General features: G+C 48.8%; 1 protein-coding gene across 1 annotated transcript in view; it reads right to left on the bottom strand.

Moving 5' to 3' along the window:
- Positions 1–16,948, bottom strand: part of UBE2L3 (ubiquitin conjugating enzyme E2 L3) — a 47,290-nt gene extending 30,342 nt beyond the window's left edge. Inside the window, 2 exon segments of the mRNA XM_046640589.1 lie at positions 1,713–1,808; positions 16,825–16,948. Coding sequence (XP_046496545.1) covers positions 1,713–1,808; positions 16,825–16,851 — 123 coding nt within the window. The 5' untranslated portion in view covers positions 16,852–16,948.
- Positions 16,949–17,154: the final 206 nt, after the last annotated feature.

A 17,154-nucleotide genomic window follows, 5' to 3' on the forward strand; every position in this document is an offset into this window, starting at 1 on the left:
AGATCCACAGATTAACTGTTTACTTCTTATATCAGTAGGATACAAAATCTCAATTAGAAAAGGGACAAGTGGTCAGATGGTCCTGGCCATCCTTTCACTCAGCACCTAACAGGTCCCCACGGCAGGCACAGCCTAGGGTCACCGGCCGACCCTTCCTAGGCAGGGGCTTCTCCATCATCCACACCCTATGCCCCAAGCTCCACTACCTCCAAGCCTGGAGAAATCCAAACAAAGGACTCATCTTTAAAACCAGACTGGACGCTCCCAGATATAAAAATTCTGAATGTGTACTAAAACACTACAAAGTCTATCTTTCCTTAGTTATCCAAATCATTAGGAAAATAAACTGCAAATCCACTATTTGCTGTTAAAAAAAGGCACGACCTATAACCAGCATGAAGAAGAAAGCATTTCCAGTAAGCATGCTCCATGCTCTTCTTTGACCAAGCAGCCAATCTGCCCCTCCAAAAAGATTTTACACCACAATGTAGGGCAGGGTCAGGCACAGTGAAAGGGCCTGGGGCTCAAACAGAGAGAAGGGATGAAAAGAGAAGGGAGGCAGATGCGAAAGAACAGGAAGGAAGGGGAGCACTCACATAGAGGGTCCCGGTTGTGAGTTGGGGGGAGTGGAAGGCACACGATGTCCATCCAAGGGTGGCCACCATGTGGACAGGCGGTGTAGCTCCAGGGAGAAGGCAGAAATGAAGGCAGAGACGGGACTTTTCACAAACAGCAATAACCTAGTAACCTACGATGCTGGAAGAAGCAGAGTCCCCAAGAAACAAAACAACGAACGAAAGGTATGATACAAGATACGAGGCAAAGAGTTAAGAGGAAGCAGCAGAAGAGGAGTGAGTGGCACAGTGGTTACAGTACGGGGGGCTGGGATACTGGGCAGGCTCCAAAGGCTGGGGAGGCACATGGGGTCCCTGGCTCCAGGGCAGCCGAGCCAGAAGCGTGAGGACTGAGGGGAGCCCGTGTGCTTGGTGTGAAGCAGTTTCAGGAGGGTGGGAGAAACCTGGATTGCAAACTGGAGTTAGTACAGGACAAGTCTCTTGAAAGGTGAGGAGATGAAAGAATGAAGAGCGAGCAGACACTAAATCAAGAGGGCAGTAAGGCCACAGGAAACCCAATGTTAGGAGGAAGCTCGAGCCCGTCTGAAGGCAGAAGTCTGTGAGACAGGGAGCTGGAGCTGTAGGGGGCACACACTGGAGGCAGAAGCCCCAGAAAAGATACTAGGTGAGGGGAACAGGTGCGCCACTAGGCAAAGGGATTTGAGACAAATGCGGGGCACAGAGGTGCCAGGTGTCCAGGAGGTGACACAGATGTAAAACCAGGCAGGAAAGCAAAGAGAAGATCTAGATGGGAACACCCGCCATCTCCCTAGAGAGGTCAGAGAAGGCGGCCCCGTGTGGACAAATGAGGCCAGGCAGAGAGAAGCGGGGAAGACAGGAGCACAGACACACACTGCTTCCCCAGGTCGGTAACCACAGAGCTGGAAAGCCTGGGCCCCCCAGAAGTTACAAAACAAGTGCAAAGACAGGATTCTCCTCAGGAACCCGAGGCTATGGTCCCTACTTTATTACCCTAGAGTGACAGCCCACCTCTGTGCATCTGTTGGCTGCCTATTTGGGAACAGAGACATAAGCCCAACAGCACACACACCACCTTAAAGAATAATCTGATAAGAAGTGGAAGTGTTCAATACTCACAGGAACAATAAGCCCTTGCCAAGTCAATAAATTAGCTTCATCAACCTGGATGTTACGGAAGTTTTTCATTCCACATTTGCGGATTTCTTCAAGCTCCTGTTGATTAACAAAGCATAAAGGGGTGTCAAATAGAGGAAAGCACCACATATTAAGATCCCTCCTGACTCCCTCAAATTAAACCGAGTGCCGACACCACTGATGACAAAATTTCAGTGTGAATTAGACCATAACTGGTCTGGTTAAGAGGCCTGGAGTCATGGTGGTCCCCTCAACTTGTGTCCCAGACCAAGACAAGCCCCCACCTTGGTGAACCCAGAGAATTTGGTGCGTAAATAACTGTGCTTCTACGGACGCACCACCTCCTCTTTGGGTTGGTTACCAGGCAGCAGGGGCGCAAGAAAGGTGCTACAGACCTGTCTTCTTCCAATCAAGATTTATTAAGCACTGGCTATGTGTCAGATGCGGAGGATATAAAGATGAATGAAACTGGGAGCTAGGAGCAAACACATACCCACAAAGGTTTCTACCCAATGCTGCAAGTGCAATTTCAGAAGGACTCTACCTCAGCACAGGTACACAGCGAAGAGAACAACTATCCAGTCTGGGATGGGAGGGGGGCAGGAAACCTTCACTGAGTCTCGGTTTCCTTGGCTGCAAAACAGGGGTAGTAAGACCCAGAGTTGTAGACAATGAAGGGGAAATTACGTTGTAAGCAACAGAACTCCTTGCAAATGTGAGAGATTATTATTATACAAACAGTCAATGCAGCAAATACCATTTCATCCAGAAAGCACAACCACCCTGACTACTTCAGGGTCCGGTCTGAGATGTCTTTAGTCTAGAATTGTCAGCCACTGGTTTTTCAACTATGCTCCAGCCTGACATTTCCCATTGCTTCCCCGACAACTCAAGTGCACTCCACTAGGCGTTATAGCCCACCGCGCAAGCGCCCACGTCCCCAACATGCCTCCATTTTCAGATACCTGGAGTGACATGCTCCCCACCAATGCCCCAACTCAGCCTCTCACCCATCGCACAACAGCCTCCTCCACATCTCTTGGGTGCCTTCTCTTCAGCAACCCCAGAGTACCACCCAGCTGAGCCCTGCCTCCTCTGCTGGGCCAGCAGGACAGCTTCCTCACTCGCCCTGGCTTCCTCCTTGCTGGTCCAGCCCATGCACACCTCTAGGACTGGGATGCCCCTCCCTGTTCGGTGCTGCAGCTTACAGTAGCCCAGAGGCTCTGAATCAGCCCTCATATCAAGCCCAAAAGATCCTCTGCACCCCATATTCCTATCACACAGCCAACGGTTTACAAGGCACACTGAGGAATACAAAGGTACACAGGGAAACCATTCCAAAGGAAGGGGGAACTGAGCCAGTGTTACAGGTTCTCAGCTGGAGGATGTGCCATAAGCCTGGAACGGAGTAGGCGGAGAAAGATGGTACATCAAATGAAGAGGCAGTGGGGACACACTGGTGCTTCATGGCAGGTGACGGGCCTGAGTTTCTTCCCACAGGGTGCCGCTGCTTGTCAACCCTAGCTGCCCACCACAAGCATCTGGGCCTTGGTCTCAATTCCGGAAATTCTGCTCCAGTAAGTGTGGGATGGAGTCTGAAGCAGGGATTTTCAACAAGCTGTGCAGTGACAGGAGAGAGTTGCTACTGCTGAGAGATGAGGTCCATCTCTAAACGATGGTCAGCTTCTGTGGGGAAGATGCTAGCAGCAATGGTTGTGACTCCTGCAGTGAAGGAAGGAGCGGCCTAGCCCCTCTTCCTGTGGTTGCAGGAGGGAAAGCATGGAATCTGATAGACCACTCAACGTGCCAACCACCAGGCATTCCTACTAATGCCTGAGACTCACTGGAAATGCTCCCCTGGGGATTATGACACCTGGGCAGATTCAGGAAGGGGAAGAAATCAATCTCGCATCCACACTACCACTCTGGCCCACTCCCCAAACTCCATGAGGGCAAGCATTAGGGCACGGATCAGGAAGCTCATGGTTATGCTCAAACACCTGCTTAATGATCGGGTCCGTGAACTGATGGGAAGCTGGGGCTTGGGGAGGGAAAAGGGCTCTGGGATGGGAAGGCTCTCTATGTATTTTGATTTTCTGGTCCTTGGCTCAAGATACTAGAGTAGGATTCTTGGCTAGAGACAGAATATATCATGTCCCTTAAAGGTTAAGTCCAACCAAGCTACCAAAAACGTTTTAAACCAAATACAGACAGGAAAAAAAAACTTCAGATATAACTTTGAAATTAAACAATAAAAAATAGAAACAACAGAGGAGAATATATTCAATATTCATGGGAAGAAGTAAATTCTAAAGTAATCTGTAAATATACTTTATGGCTTCAGAAATTCACACACTAACAAAACAAAGTATTGGTAATAAACACAAGAAGGTAAATTTCAAATGAATTACAAAACTATGGCAAGATGGGACTCACAACTGTATATAGAGGTGAAAAATTTCATCTTGCTCAAGAAAAAGGGAGGGATGAGAGGGTACTTTGGGCAGGGGTGTGAAAGGGCACCTGCCAATGCTTTACTATCAAGAGACACATGAACAAAAACAAAAGCTGTTCTGTGGGAAGAGGACAGCACACATGTTCCGGCCAGAGAAGAATGGGCAACGCTTATGACAGCAGAGCTGAGAGGCCCAGAGAGTCCAAAGTATGGTTAGTGCTTATCAGATAAACTCTCAACTTACCTTGCTGTCAAGTTAAGCTCACCAAAGACGGAAGAGGCAAGCTCCTTTGCATAATTCTAACCAACAAGGAAGAACTGATTATCAGGCAGAAGTGAGAGAAACCAAGACATACAAACAAACAAGCAAAGAAGCCCTGTAATCTCCAGGGATCATTGGGAAGGCCCCTAGGAGATCGTTTCTCAATAGGGTGGCACCAGCATCCAGCAGGACTGCATTCAAGCATCCCCAGCTCTGCCCAGTGGATGCCAGGCATTGTGACATCACCCCACCCCAATTTCCCACCCTCTAGAGTCACAGCTACAGAGACCCACTGACGCTATCAGAGGAAAGGATGCTAAAAGTCCTACAGTGCACAAGATGGTCATGCAAGAACTGTTCAGCTGGAAATGCCAATCACGCCTCCACTGAGAACACCTGAAGAAGATGGATTCAAGTCATTCAGAGAAAGACAGGTTCATCTGAAGGTCTGAGACTTGAAAAGGCAAGATGACTCAAGAGGACTGATAAATCCTCAAGTAAAACTGCACCCCTATAACTGAGAATGAAGAACTGGGGAAGGAATTTAAAGAAATCAATGTAAATTCAGAGTTCAAATTTAAAAGGATATTACACATGATGGAAGAAAAGACTCGACAAAGAAAAACTGTGAAAGTGGCCCTGCTCTAGAAGAACAGAGTGAGGAAGACCAAACCCAAGAACTACAGGGCCTTACAAAATATGCCCTACAAAGGTTTGTTTCAGTTCTGCTAAAAGCAAGAAGCAGTCCTGGGTCAGCTGCTCCAGGCTGATGGCGCAATGCTGACAAACCAAGGGAGAAGAGCGCAAGGGAAAGCAGAACCAGCCAACTTGCACACTGCTTCTCCCTGCAGAGGAGGGCAGGCCTCCCAGAGAGGGCAAGTAGCAAGGGAGAAAGAGAGCAATGCTTCTCAAAATGAGGTCCAGGTCTGAGCCCATGGTGGATCTCAGTGTACTGCAGGTACTCGTAAAAGCCCAAGTGTGCTACCTGGTCCTTCAGAAGGGAAAAGCCCATTGCTCAAACTCCAGCCCAGAGGGCTGGATGCCCACTCCAGGCCCAAGTGTGGCGTGTGGCAGAAATGGACCACTGCCTAACGGCTCTGCAGGTTCTAACAGCAGAGATGGCCCTGGCCCCAGCAGGAGCGCACTGTGCCAAGTCCTGCACAGGAGCTTCGGCTCGTCCCTGAAAGGAGAGCAGGAGACAGCTGTATACAGTGAGCACTCTGCCATACAACTCAGACGTATACATCCAAGTTTGGGCAGAGTATTTAACAAAGTCTCTCTTTTTTTCTTCTTTGGAGATCTACAATGGGGCTTGGAAAATCAAATGTTCAAAACCTCCCAGGTAATCCTCACACACAGCCTGACTGAGAACTCTTCAGAAGCCAGTGATTCTTAACTAGCTTGTGGTGTAGTCCGCTTTAAAAATCCAGACAGACGTACAGAGGAAAAATCAGCTGTACAAGTCAGCCCTGTCTGAGACGTCAAATCAACATTATGGACTGCAAGTCTCAAGGTAGGGGGTGCCTACACGGTTTTAAAAAGCATATTCGGGGCTGGCCCCGTGGCTGAGTGGTTAAGTTCACGCGCTCCGCTGCAGGCGGCCCAGTGTTTTGTTGGTTTGAATCCTGGGCGCGGACATGGCACTGCTCATCAGGCCACGCTGAGGCAGCATCCCACATGCCACAACTAGAAGGACCCACAATGAAGAATATACAACTATGTACTGGGGGGCTTTGGGGAGAATAAGGGAAAAAATAAAATCTTAAAAAAAAATTTAAAAAAATAAAAAGCATATTCACTCTCACCCTGTAATTTCCTATTTGTTAAATGGAAAAAGGCACATTGTACCCCTAAAGGAACTCCAGAAGGCAAAGCTGAATGCCATCTTGGCTGTTGAGGCTGGGTTGGAAGAGCAGAGAAGCGCTGCTCTAGGAACCCGCAGGTCAGTGAGGGAAGCACAGCAGGCAACAGCAGAGGGCAGTGGCTTCGTGGAAGAGAGGCTCTGAGCTCTGAGATGGGCCTTGAAGGATGGGGAAAAATCAAACCTCTGAAGAGAAGAGAACAGGTACGTGTGTGTGTGTGAGAAACGTATGCAGAGATGTGGAAGACATCACCAGGCGTGTGAGGGAAGCAGCCAGGAACCGAGTTTGGCTGGAGGGTTTACTAACGTTGACGAACTCTCAGAGCGTACGCCCAAGCTCCTGGAGGAGTTGTTCAACATCCACCTGGAGAAAGGTGAGAGTAAAGGGAGAGACGGACAGAGAAAGCCTGACTAACGCCCAGGCCCCACCCTAGACCTGCAGAATCGAAATATCCCGAGCGCGGCTGGGCACCTGTGCCCGGAGATCCCCAGGTGATGGTTAGGTGCACCCCTGCTTAAGAACCAACATGATCATCCAACCTAGTCTTTTAGCAAGAAAGATATTGAGGCTCTGATTAATTCCATGTCATCTCCTTAAAGAGCTAACGCCTCCCACTGAGCCAGGCTCACAGAAGCAATGCGAGGAATCCCTCTTACTGCAACAAGTCTGAGGTAACAGAAACCAGGAAACCGTCCTGAACTTTTCTTAAGAAAGTGAATACTTACTGTGACTTATATTGCCCATTTTACCATTCTCTATTCTGAAGACGCCTGTAGGCATGAAAATTAGAATATTCCAATCCCCGACCGTTCTCTTCAACATTTATTTTATATATAACACATAGAAACAATATTTTGATCTGTCAAGTGGTTGGTTCAACAACTGCCAAAGTGTCAGTGGACTAGAAAGAGCAGAGTCCTCTGGAGTCAGACAGCCCTTGGCTAAACCCCACCCTTCACACCACCTGAAGCTCTGACTCTACCATCTCATCTGAAAAGTGGTAGGAAACCTACTTTGCAGGGCCCTAATGAGAATTACAAGAAACTTTATATAGTACTTAACACTTACCACCGCTAGTGGGTACTCAATGTTAGTTTTATTCCCTTCCATATTGTATCACATTTCTTAAAATCCAAAACAGCGTCAAGGCACCAAGATACATTCTCTATTTTACATAACAAGACATTGACATGGTATGGCATTGACAGCCTATGACCAGAATTCATGGGGTCTTAAATTAGACATGAAAGTGTTTATGGTTGTTAGCATAAAGCTTTCAGAAATGATCTGATCAATTATATCTCAATAAACAAAAGAAAAGAAACATAAGGCAAGGGGTGTGCTAACAGCACATCACCACCACGCTCCCCTCTGGAGGGCATCAGCTTGGGGTGTTGTCACCTTCAAAACTCCCACAAAGAACAGAAATGGAGAGATGCTAGGGAAGAGGCAGTCTTCTGGCGAAGAGCCAGGGTGATGCCTTTGGTGCACGAGGCACGTGCCAAAAGCAGCCATGTGAAAAGCAGGAGCAAGACGCTGACAGAAGGGTGAGAAGAATCGGCTGGTCATGATACTGCAGTGTTTACAACAAACAGCACGTAGGATACGACTGGAGCCTCACAATACCCCCGAGATGGGCAAGTCAGCGATATTAGCTTCATTTTACAGACGGTAAAGCTGAAGCTCAGAGAGGCCCAAGTCACTGACCTGGTACAGGGCAGTGCCAGGACTAGAGCCAGAGGGCTCTTTCGTGAACGTCAGAGCCACTTAAAGCAGTGGGTTAGGATGGTGAAGGCTTCTATGGGAAACAGGCCACGCAGAGGCTCCTATTTCCTGAGCAGGAGCCTGGGAGGGCTTGGCTTGCTCTAGAATAGCACTTTCCAAGATTTGTAATGACAAAAGCCATGAACGTATACAATACTTGCCTTAGCCCTTCACAGCTAGTCATTAAGTGTTTACGTCATGCAAGCAACGTTTCTAGGCTCCTCTCGACCAGGCAAAACGAAACTTGGCAGATGGAGCCTTAACCCTCGGTCCAGGGTCACTCTCAAATGCCAGCTACACAACTGGTAGGACATTAGTAATCTGAAAGAGCTACTCCCTGCGTTTGTGTGACTATATCAAAGTGACTAATTTTGACAGAAACGCACTTTCCAAGCTTGCACAAAGCAACCAGTGGCAATGACACTAAATCATGACTTTAATATAATTCAGTACACTGTAAATCTAAACATAAGGCTTCAGAGCTCCCAAATGCAATCTTATTTCAATTAATACCCAGCAACAGAGTGGGACCCATGCCAACATATCCCCCTGCCATGGGTGGGCAGGAGGCTGGCTATCTTGCACTTAGCTATTATCACAATGAACACACTGAGCTATTATCAGAACTCTACAAAGCACTTTCATTAGCCCCTTTGGAGAAATCAGGACACTGAGGCTCATGGTGAGGATACAAATGAGTCCAAGGCAGAAACCAAGATCTGAACTCAGGTCCCTGTTACTTGACCACTGGACACTGCTCCAAGGAGGTGGGCCACTTGTCATGAGGTCATTGTAAGAGGACATGGCTGCAGAAATCCCTCAGCACAGGCTTCAAGGAATGCACTGCCCACGCATCTCCAGGCAAGTGTGGCCCAGGCCCCAGCTGAGTGGGCTCTCACACCAGTTCCACGCACAGTGAGCTTCTGGTCATCAGCCTCACTCCCGGAATGTGTTCATCTCCATTTGAATACGGGTGTGTCTGACATTCTTGACCTATATCACACACTCCAGAGTCCAGCACCCCCAACCAGAATGAGAGCTCCTCGAAGGCTGGGACACAACTTCTTCAGGTCTGTCCACACCAGATACAACGACACGGGATGAGTGAGGAGAATGCAACTGCTTATGTAAAACACGTGGTGGATGGTTCCGAAAGCTTAGCTTTTGTGTGCTTAGCTTTTTGAGTCTTCTTAACGAGAGGTACACTGGTGCGAAGGAGACATTTACAAACCATTTCAGAAAAGACTCAGAGGCTCAACTTCTGAGTTATACCGTCTCCCTCCTCCAGTGACAGTCAGGCAGCATCTCCTCTCAGAAAGACAGAGCGCACCACCATGAGCACTGGCTTTGACATTAGTGACTGCTTTAGTTGCAAATGTGCCTGCTGGGCTAGGTGTTGTCAAAACAGTGTTTCATCCCTCTACTGATCTATGCTAGTAAGAAGTGGAAGCAAAATCTGACAAGATAATGAAGTACAGAGAACTATAACAACACAGACCTGGAACTGTTAAGAACAGAACAAAACCCAAACCACCACCTAACTTGAAATGACTCCTCTCCACCTTGTCCCTCCTTAAAAATCAAAAGCAGGGGCTGGCCCAGTGGTGGAGCAGTTAAGTTTGCATGTTCCACTTCGGCAGCCTGGGGTTCGTCAGTTCGAATCTTGGGTGCAGACCTATGCACAACTTGTCAAGCCATGCTGTGGCAGGTGTCCCACACAAAACAGAGGAAGATGGGGACAGATATTAGCTCGGGGCCAGTCTTCTTCAGCAAAAAGAGAAGGATTGGTGGCAGATGTTAGCTCAGGGCTAATCTTCCTCAAAAAACAAAAAAAAACAAAAGCAGCCATGAGAAAAGCAGGAGCAAGACCCCGAGAGCAGGGAGACCTGCTTCACTGCTAGCCTGTGGGTGATGTCCTCTAAGCCTCAGCCTCCTGCCTGTCAAGGGGTCCCTCGCAGCTCTGGAATTCTAAAGTGACTATGGCAAGGGCCAGGAGGAGAAAACGGAACAGCCACCAAAAGCAACCTTTCTTAACTTTCTGCTTCAAGGCTGAAAGAGAAGACAAAAGTCAACAACAGTATTATTTCTGGGACTGCAACTATTTATTCAAGAGTTTCCTTCAAAGCCCCGCCCCCACCTCCCAGCTCAGAGCTCAGCACCTTTGCGTGCCTTCCATAGCACCTGGGCTCATCTTTGGACACAGTGACAATCACTGCACTGCACGTACATTAAGGAGAGGAAGACAAAACACACAGAGCAAGGTTCTGAGATACCAGGAAGGCAAATTTTGAATTCTAGAGCTTTTCGATTTTGTTGGAAAAAGTAACCATTTTTAACCAAAGACACCTTGGCCCAGCTGTCTGGCAAGCCTCACTAAGCCTAAGGAACAGGCTACCTCGAAAGGCAGGAGAGCAGCGCTGGGGAGAGAAAGGAGGGCTCTGTCTCAGTGCAGAAGTCATGTCCAGGCGGGCTACCCGATCTGACCCTCAGCGACCCCAACTCGCTACCTCAGCACCATCTCTGATCACTCCTCCAGACCCTCCCCTCCTGCCCAGCTGCTCTCCTCACTGCCCTGGAATATGTCCTGTTCACTCTCAATAACACCTATATGTATTTCACACTTACTATATGCTCATTTAACCTTCACACACAAATGAAGTAACTAATGCACAGAGAGGTTAACTAACTTGCCCAGGTTCACTCAGCTAAGATGCTGCAGGGCCAGGACCCAAACTCCAGAACCAAACTACAGAACTCAAACTCCAGAGTTCTTAACCACTATGCTGTATTCTCAATAGCTTTGCCCCAAATGAAAGACTCTTTCCTTTCCCTTTTTAATTGGGAGAAGGTTAAGCTTATCTACGCCCTGGAGAACAGACACAATGAGACTGGCCAGAGGAGACACACACAGGCAAAAGCCCTCACAAGTGAGCAGCCTGCTGCGTCTCCTGGATTCTGTGGCGGGGGATGCATCTGACTGACCCCTCAATTGAAAGGCTACGGCATCTCTCTGCCATCTGTCTTTAAACCTATGAGTATCACCCTCCATAATAATGTCCTTTCATAGAGAAAAGCTGGCCAGAGAACTTAGCCGTGCCAGGGCAGAAGGAAGGAGGGCTCCCAGTTCTGGAGGGTCAGGTGCACTGAACATGCCAACCCAGGGTAAAACCAGGCCAGTTCCCCAGTGCTTCTGGAAAGCACCTCAGGGGCTGGCCTAACTAAAACCCACGGAGAAGCTGGCACAAGGTGGGAAGCATGCTGCTGTACTGGGGCTTAAGTAGACTGTCACCGGGTCCTCAGGGCATCCCTCACAGCCACCGCCCACATCCATTCTGAGGGATGAAGGATTCTCAACCCCACTGGCTGCCAGGCCTCTCTCCTCTTCAACTACTGAAACCCTACTCATTCTTGAAGGGCCAGTTCCACCTCCTTCTCCATGTCAGAGGGTCTTTCCCTCCCCTGTACTCCATTATTCAGCTGGCAGACATCCAGCATACAGTGGCCAGATCAGGATTTCTTTGTTCTAGGTGCACGCCATTCTTTTCCCTTACTGAGCTCAAGAGCAGACCCCCGAGGAGATGCTCCTTGAGCTGAGTCTAAAAGGATAAGAAGTTACCCAGGTGCAGAGAAGAGACAGGGATGCACATCAAGAGACCCAGGGTATGCAGAGCATGCTGTATTTAGGGGATTCCATGGGCAAGTGGGGAGAGACAAGACTGGCAGACCAGACCTCGAAGGAACACGCTACGGAATGTAGATTTTTTCATAGAGTCCTGATCTAGTGAATTTGGTTCCAATCTTGGAGAGCAGGGCCTGGGCATGTGCACTTTTCTTCAACGCACTGCTGGTTAAAAATCACAAGGGATTGCAGGCAGACTCGCTGCTGAGGAATCTGATGCAGGTGTCCTGCCACAAATGAGAATGGCCTGAACTAAGTGAGCAGCAGTGGGGAAGGAAGAAAGGCAGGCAGAGAACAGAGATAAAAGCACAGTTTAGCAGAATCTGGCAAGTGGCTAGATGTTGGAGGAAGGGGTGAGGCTGGCTCCCCAGGTTCTTCCCTGGAAGGAGATGAGTAAGACCATTAACTAAGTAAGGCAAGACAGGAGAAGTGAGGGGCACAGAGTGAGCTGACACGCCTACAAGTCTATCAGCCATTCAAGGGAACTCTCAAGGCGGTTGAATACAGAGTCTAGGCTCAGGAGGGATGTCTTCATGTTTCTCTAAGCTTTAATTCCTAACTTACTGTTGCAGCAAAGAAAAGAGAAATATCACTTGAACATTTAGTGATACTTTTCAATGGAATGAGAATATTTTCAAGGGATCTGGTACAATAAAATGTTAAATCAACAGCCTCTTTAGAGTTGTAACAATATCAGAAAAGGTCCAAGTAGCCTGAGACAAGTGTTTTGTTCTAGTGCTTATCTGAAGAAAAGGTCCCAAATTTTGCAATAACTGAGTATACTCTTTCCCTGGGCCTGTCCCAATTATCTTCTAATGGAGAAATATTTACAAAGACTATCATTCAGGGAGGCTGAAATAGTCCCAACTCACTGGGATGCATGAATTTAGGATAAAAAACGCAATGCTTTTCTCAATTCCCCAAAACCCAGTGGATTCAGGACATTTATACTGGCATAACATCATTTTTAAAATGCCCCTCACCTCCTGACATGCACAACACATCTACCAGACACACTCAGTGCTCTATCGTGTTAATTACCCGACCTCAGAGAATATAAACCTGTGCTCGAAAGCAAGCTAGCTCATTGCTTAGAAAAAATGAATTCCAAGGAATGAACTGTTATTTAGGGACGACTCCTACTCATTCACTTGTGATTACGGACTGAGAGAAAGTACACCAATATGGAGTTCTGAGTGAACATTATTTAATAAGCATTAAAAGGCTGCTACAAATCTCAATTCCTTATCTCAACAGTAACATCATAACTAATAAAATGTCACCAATCTCTTAAATTCACAAATTTCCCACTAAGAAAAGCTCTTCTGGGAAGATACTCAGATCTTGCCCTTAGGAGAAATCTGTGCAACTGGGGAGAGATCTGTGCAATGGGGAGGGTGAAAAGAAACGACCAGGGGCCAGCCCGGTGGCGCATGGTTAAGTGCGCATATTCCACTTTGGTGGCCTGGGGTTCACCAGTTCAGATCCCGGGCACGGACCTATGCACTGCTTGTCAAGCCATGCTGTGGCAGGTGTCCCACATATAAAGTAGAGGAAGACGGGCACCGATGTTAGCTCAGGGCCAGTCTTCCTCAGCAAAAAGAGGAGGATTGGTGGCAGATGTTAGCTCAGGGCTAATCCTCCTCAAAAAAAAAAAAAAAGAAAGAAAGAAATGATCAGATTGCAATCAATTTCCCTTTGCCACACCCACAGGTTTCACTTTTGTAGCCATTTCCCCTCCTGATTGAGGCAATCGTTACAACCTGGTTGTTGCCATCAATGCTGAATGAGCTTGCAAATTAAAATGTATTTAATGTTTTATTAACATTGCAATTCCCAAAAAGGGTTCTGAAAAACACTAATACTTTTTATTTATTTATTTTTTTAAACATTTTTTTAAAGATTTTTTTATTTTTTTCCTTTTTCTCCCCAAAGCCCCCCGTACATAGTTGTATATTCTTCGTTGTGGGTCCTTCTAGTTGCAGCATGTGGGACGCTGCCTCAGCGTGGTTTGATGAGCAGTGCCATGTCCGCGCCCAGGATTTGAACCAACGAAACACTGGGCCGCCTGCAGCAGAGCCCGCAAACTTAACCACTCGGCCACAGGGCCAGCCCCTGCAAATGCTTTTTAAATTAAAGACTATACTACACTCACTTTGCCTAAAATAACTTCTCAGTCCGATGTATGCAGATCATTCTACTTTTGATAAGGTATTTTACACTATCTACAGACAGTCCATTGTTACAAAGAAATCTTTGATTACAGTGTCCCGCAGAACAGTTTTTGAGGAAATCTAAAGTTCTTTAAGATGTAATTCATTTGATTATTCAACATCTGTTTACTTTTCACCATTGAAAATCCCTTTTATTATTTCCTCCCCAAGTATTGATCAACCTGCATCAATAATTTTTTTTTTTTTTAACTAACTAACCAGGCTTAAGCACTGACACTCAGAGCCAATGATCAGCATCAGGTAACCAGCATTCCCCTACTGAACTGAAATAATTTCCATCCACAACTCAAGAAACAACATACTCCTCCATGCATCCTTGGAGTAACAAAGGAGGCAGTGTGACAAGGGGTCTTGAACATGGGATTTGAAGGCAGGGAGATTTGGCGTCTCTCCTCACCCGAGTCTGCTAGTCCACCTTAGGTAACACTCAATCTATCTAAGCTTCACCATTTTCTGCTTTGTAAAGTAAAGATGACAATACGCTAAGTTTCAGTGTTATTGAAAATAAATAATTTATGTAAATAACCTAGCATTTAATAAGTACTCAGTTAATGTTGTTCCAATTTTTTTGAAACAAAAATTCAAAAAACATAGTAAGTCCCTCTCAGACCCCTGGGAGCCTGGGAACCCCAAATTGGGTCAACAGGGCCAGACTAAGGGATACCAAGATGAATTAGGTCAAGATCCCTGCCCTTGAAGAATTCAGAACCCAGAAGGAAAGACAAGACTAACACAAATCAGATTGTGACAAGCGGTCAAAGAGAAACATAAAGAAAGTGCTGTGTTTCCTCCTCCACAAAGGAGGAAACAGCTCATTCTGAAGGGGGGATGGAGGGAGGCCTCACAGAGTAGCTGGGATTGGAGTTGAACCTAGGACTTCCCTGGAGGGAAGGAGAGGTGAGGGGAAGGCAGCCTTTCTCAGGTAGAGCAAACACATGCACAGGGAGACCACAAAGCAAGTGAGTGGGGAGGGGGGCTGGAGTCGGACAGAACTGAGTTAGATCACAGCTCACTCTCTCCCCCCTAGCCAGGAAAACTGGGGCAAGCCAATGAATCTCTCTGCATTCCATTTTCCCACCTACAAAACGGGAATAACGGTGTCTACTTCACAGGGAGGATTAAACATGATCATGAATGTGAAGTACAGAGCTAAAGAGAATACAAGCTTGGAAAAAAGGCAGCTACTGTGATTAGGTGCAAGGGGAGTAGGAAACTAGTGGGCAGGAGGTGAGGCTGAACAGATTACTTTCAGCCAGCCTACAAGGGTCTTGCATGCCAAGTAAGAAGTTGGGATTAACTGCTGAGGACAATAAGACCACAGAGGTTTTTAACAGGAGAGTGAAAGGATTAAATATTTGCTTTAGAAAAAGAACTCTAGTATCGATGAAGGCAGAGAAGGAGAGCACTCGGCAGGGGACCTGAGAGATAAGGGTATGGATTCAAGTAATTTTCAGTAAGATAAGGAAGGCACTCACTCCAGAAATCTTTCTAAAGTAAAACCCGCACGGTTTAATGGATGGCCGCATTTGGGGAGCAGAGCAGGGAAACAAGTGAATAACTGTCCTCTCATCTGGATGACTGGGTGAATGCTGGTGTCACTGACAAAGACGAGATGAGCAGTCTGGAGTCCGCTGACTGTTCTTTTGTGCCCGCTTCCAATCCAGTTTTATGAAGTCAAATGTCGTCTCTAGCCCTTAGTGAACAAAAGAAAGGAAACGTTCCCAAGGAGGGAGGGCCCAGAGGCTGTGACTCCAAGTTCAATGTCCAGTTCTACCAACCACTGCTCTGCCCAGCAGGAACCCCAGCTCTCTATCTCCCCTCAGGAAACCAGCTCCTGGGCCTTCTTTATTTCCGGCCCGGTGCAGCCGGGCAGCACTACCCGGGCGCCGACTCAAACGTCGGTGAGGTCGGCTCCGGCGGAGGCCGGCAAACAGACTCGCGAGAGAACTAAGCCACTTTAGCACCTATGTTCCTCACCCAAGAAACCAACTGGCAAGTAGGCACCCCGCTGCCTTCAAGATACAAAGTACCAAGTTATTCTTATAAACTTTGGCCGCTTTTGATTGGAACGGCTGAAGCAAACCCCCCCGGGCCCCCCCCGCCCCAAACGGCACTTTGCTTCATCAGGGAAAAGAGATCGGAATGACTAAGTGGTGGGTAGGCAAGGAGACAGGGAAAGGGAACCGCGCAGCAATCGGGGCCGACCCCACGCCTTCCTGGAGTTGGAACTTGCCGGCTGTGTGACTGACTCCGCAGGCACAAGGAGACAGTTTGCTAGGACCCGGTGCAATTTGAAACGACCCACCAACAAACTGACCTAACTTTTGCCGCCCGGCCTCCTGCTTCCTTCCTCAGCCCGAGCCTCCCGGCCTCCCGAAGCGGCTCGACCGAGCAGGGCTCCGAGCCCGGCGCGCTGCGGCCCAGGGCGGGGCGGCTCGGAGGCGCGGGCTCCCGGCCCGGCTCCGGCGCTCGGGCCTTCCCCACAGGCGCCCAGTTTGGGGCCTCCCGACCGGACCCCACGTCGACACCGCCCCCAGGCCAGGAGGAGGCCGCCGCGAGGAGGAGGACCCGGCCGTGCTTCGGCAGGAGGGCGGCGTGGACGCCCCGCGCCGGGCGGAGGGGCCGGCGGCGGCTCCCAGCGCGGCCTGGCGCTCCAGCCCCGGCTGCGGCCTAGGCGGCCCCGTTAGTTCCCTCAGCACGCGCGCGGACCGGGGAGGCGGCGGGGCCACGAAGGGCGGGAGGCTGGCGGCGGCGCCCCGCGGAGCCCTGGCCCTCCGCGGGGGGCCCGAGCCCGAGACGCCGCCCCCCGCCCAGCCGGCGCCGGAGAATGGCTTTTACCTTCATCAGCCTCCTGCTGGCCGCCATCTTGGATCTGGTGCTGCTGCTTTCCCAGAATGCATCGCGGCCGGCCGGGCGGCTGGAGCCCCCGCACTTCCTGGAGCGGGGGAGGGGCGGGCGCGGAGGGGCGGGGCGCTCCCCCGCGTGCGAAGCGCCTACTGTGTGCGGCTCATAGAGCTGGGGAGGCCTGGGTGAACACACGTGAACGGGATGGGCAGAGACTACCTCTATGGGGCGTCCAATCCGATGGCAATTACAAACAGTGCCTGGCACATAGTAGGTACACAATAAATTTTGGTTGCATAAGGTCCTTGACTAACGTAGATGATC

The sequence above is a fragment of the Equus quagga genome, chromosome 15 (genome assembly GCF_021613505.1).
Source record: "Equus quagga isolate Etosha38 chromosome 15, UCLA_HA_Equagga_1.0, whole genome shotgun sequence".
In the NCBI taxonomy this organism is placed as follows: domain Eukaryota; kingdom Metazoa; phylum Chordata; class Mammalia; order Perissodactyla; family Equidae; genus Equus; species Equus quagga.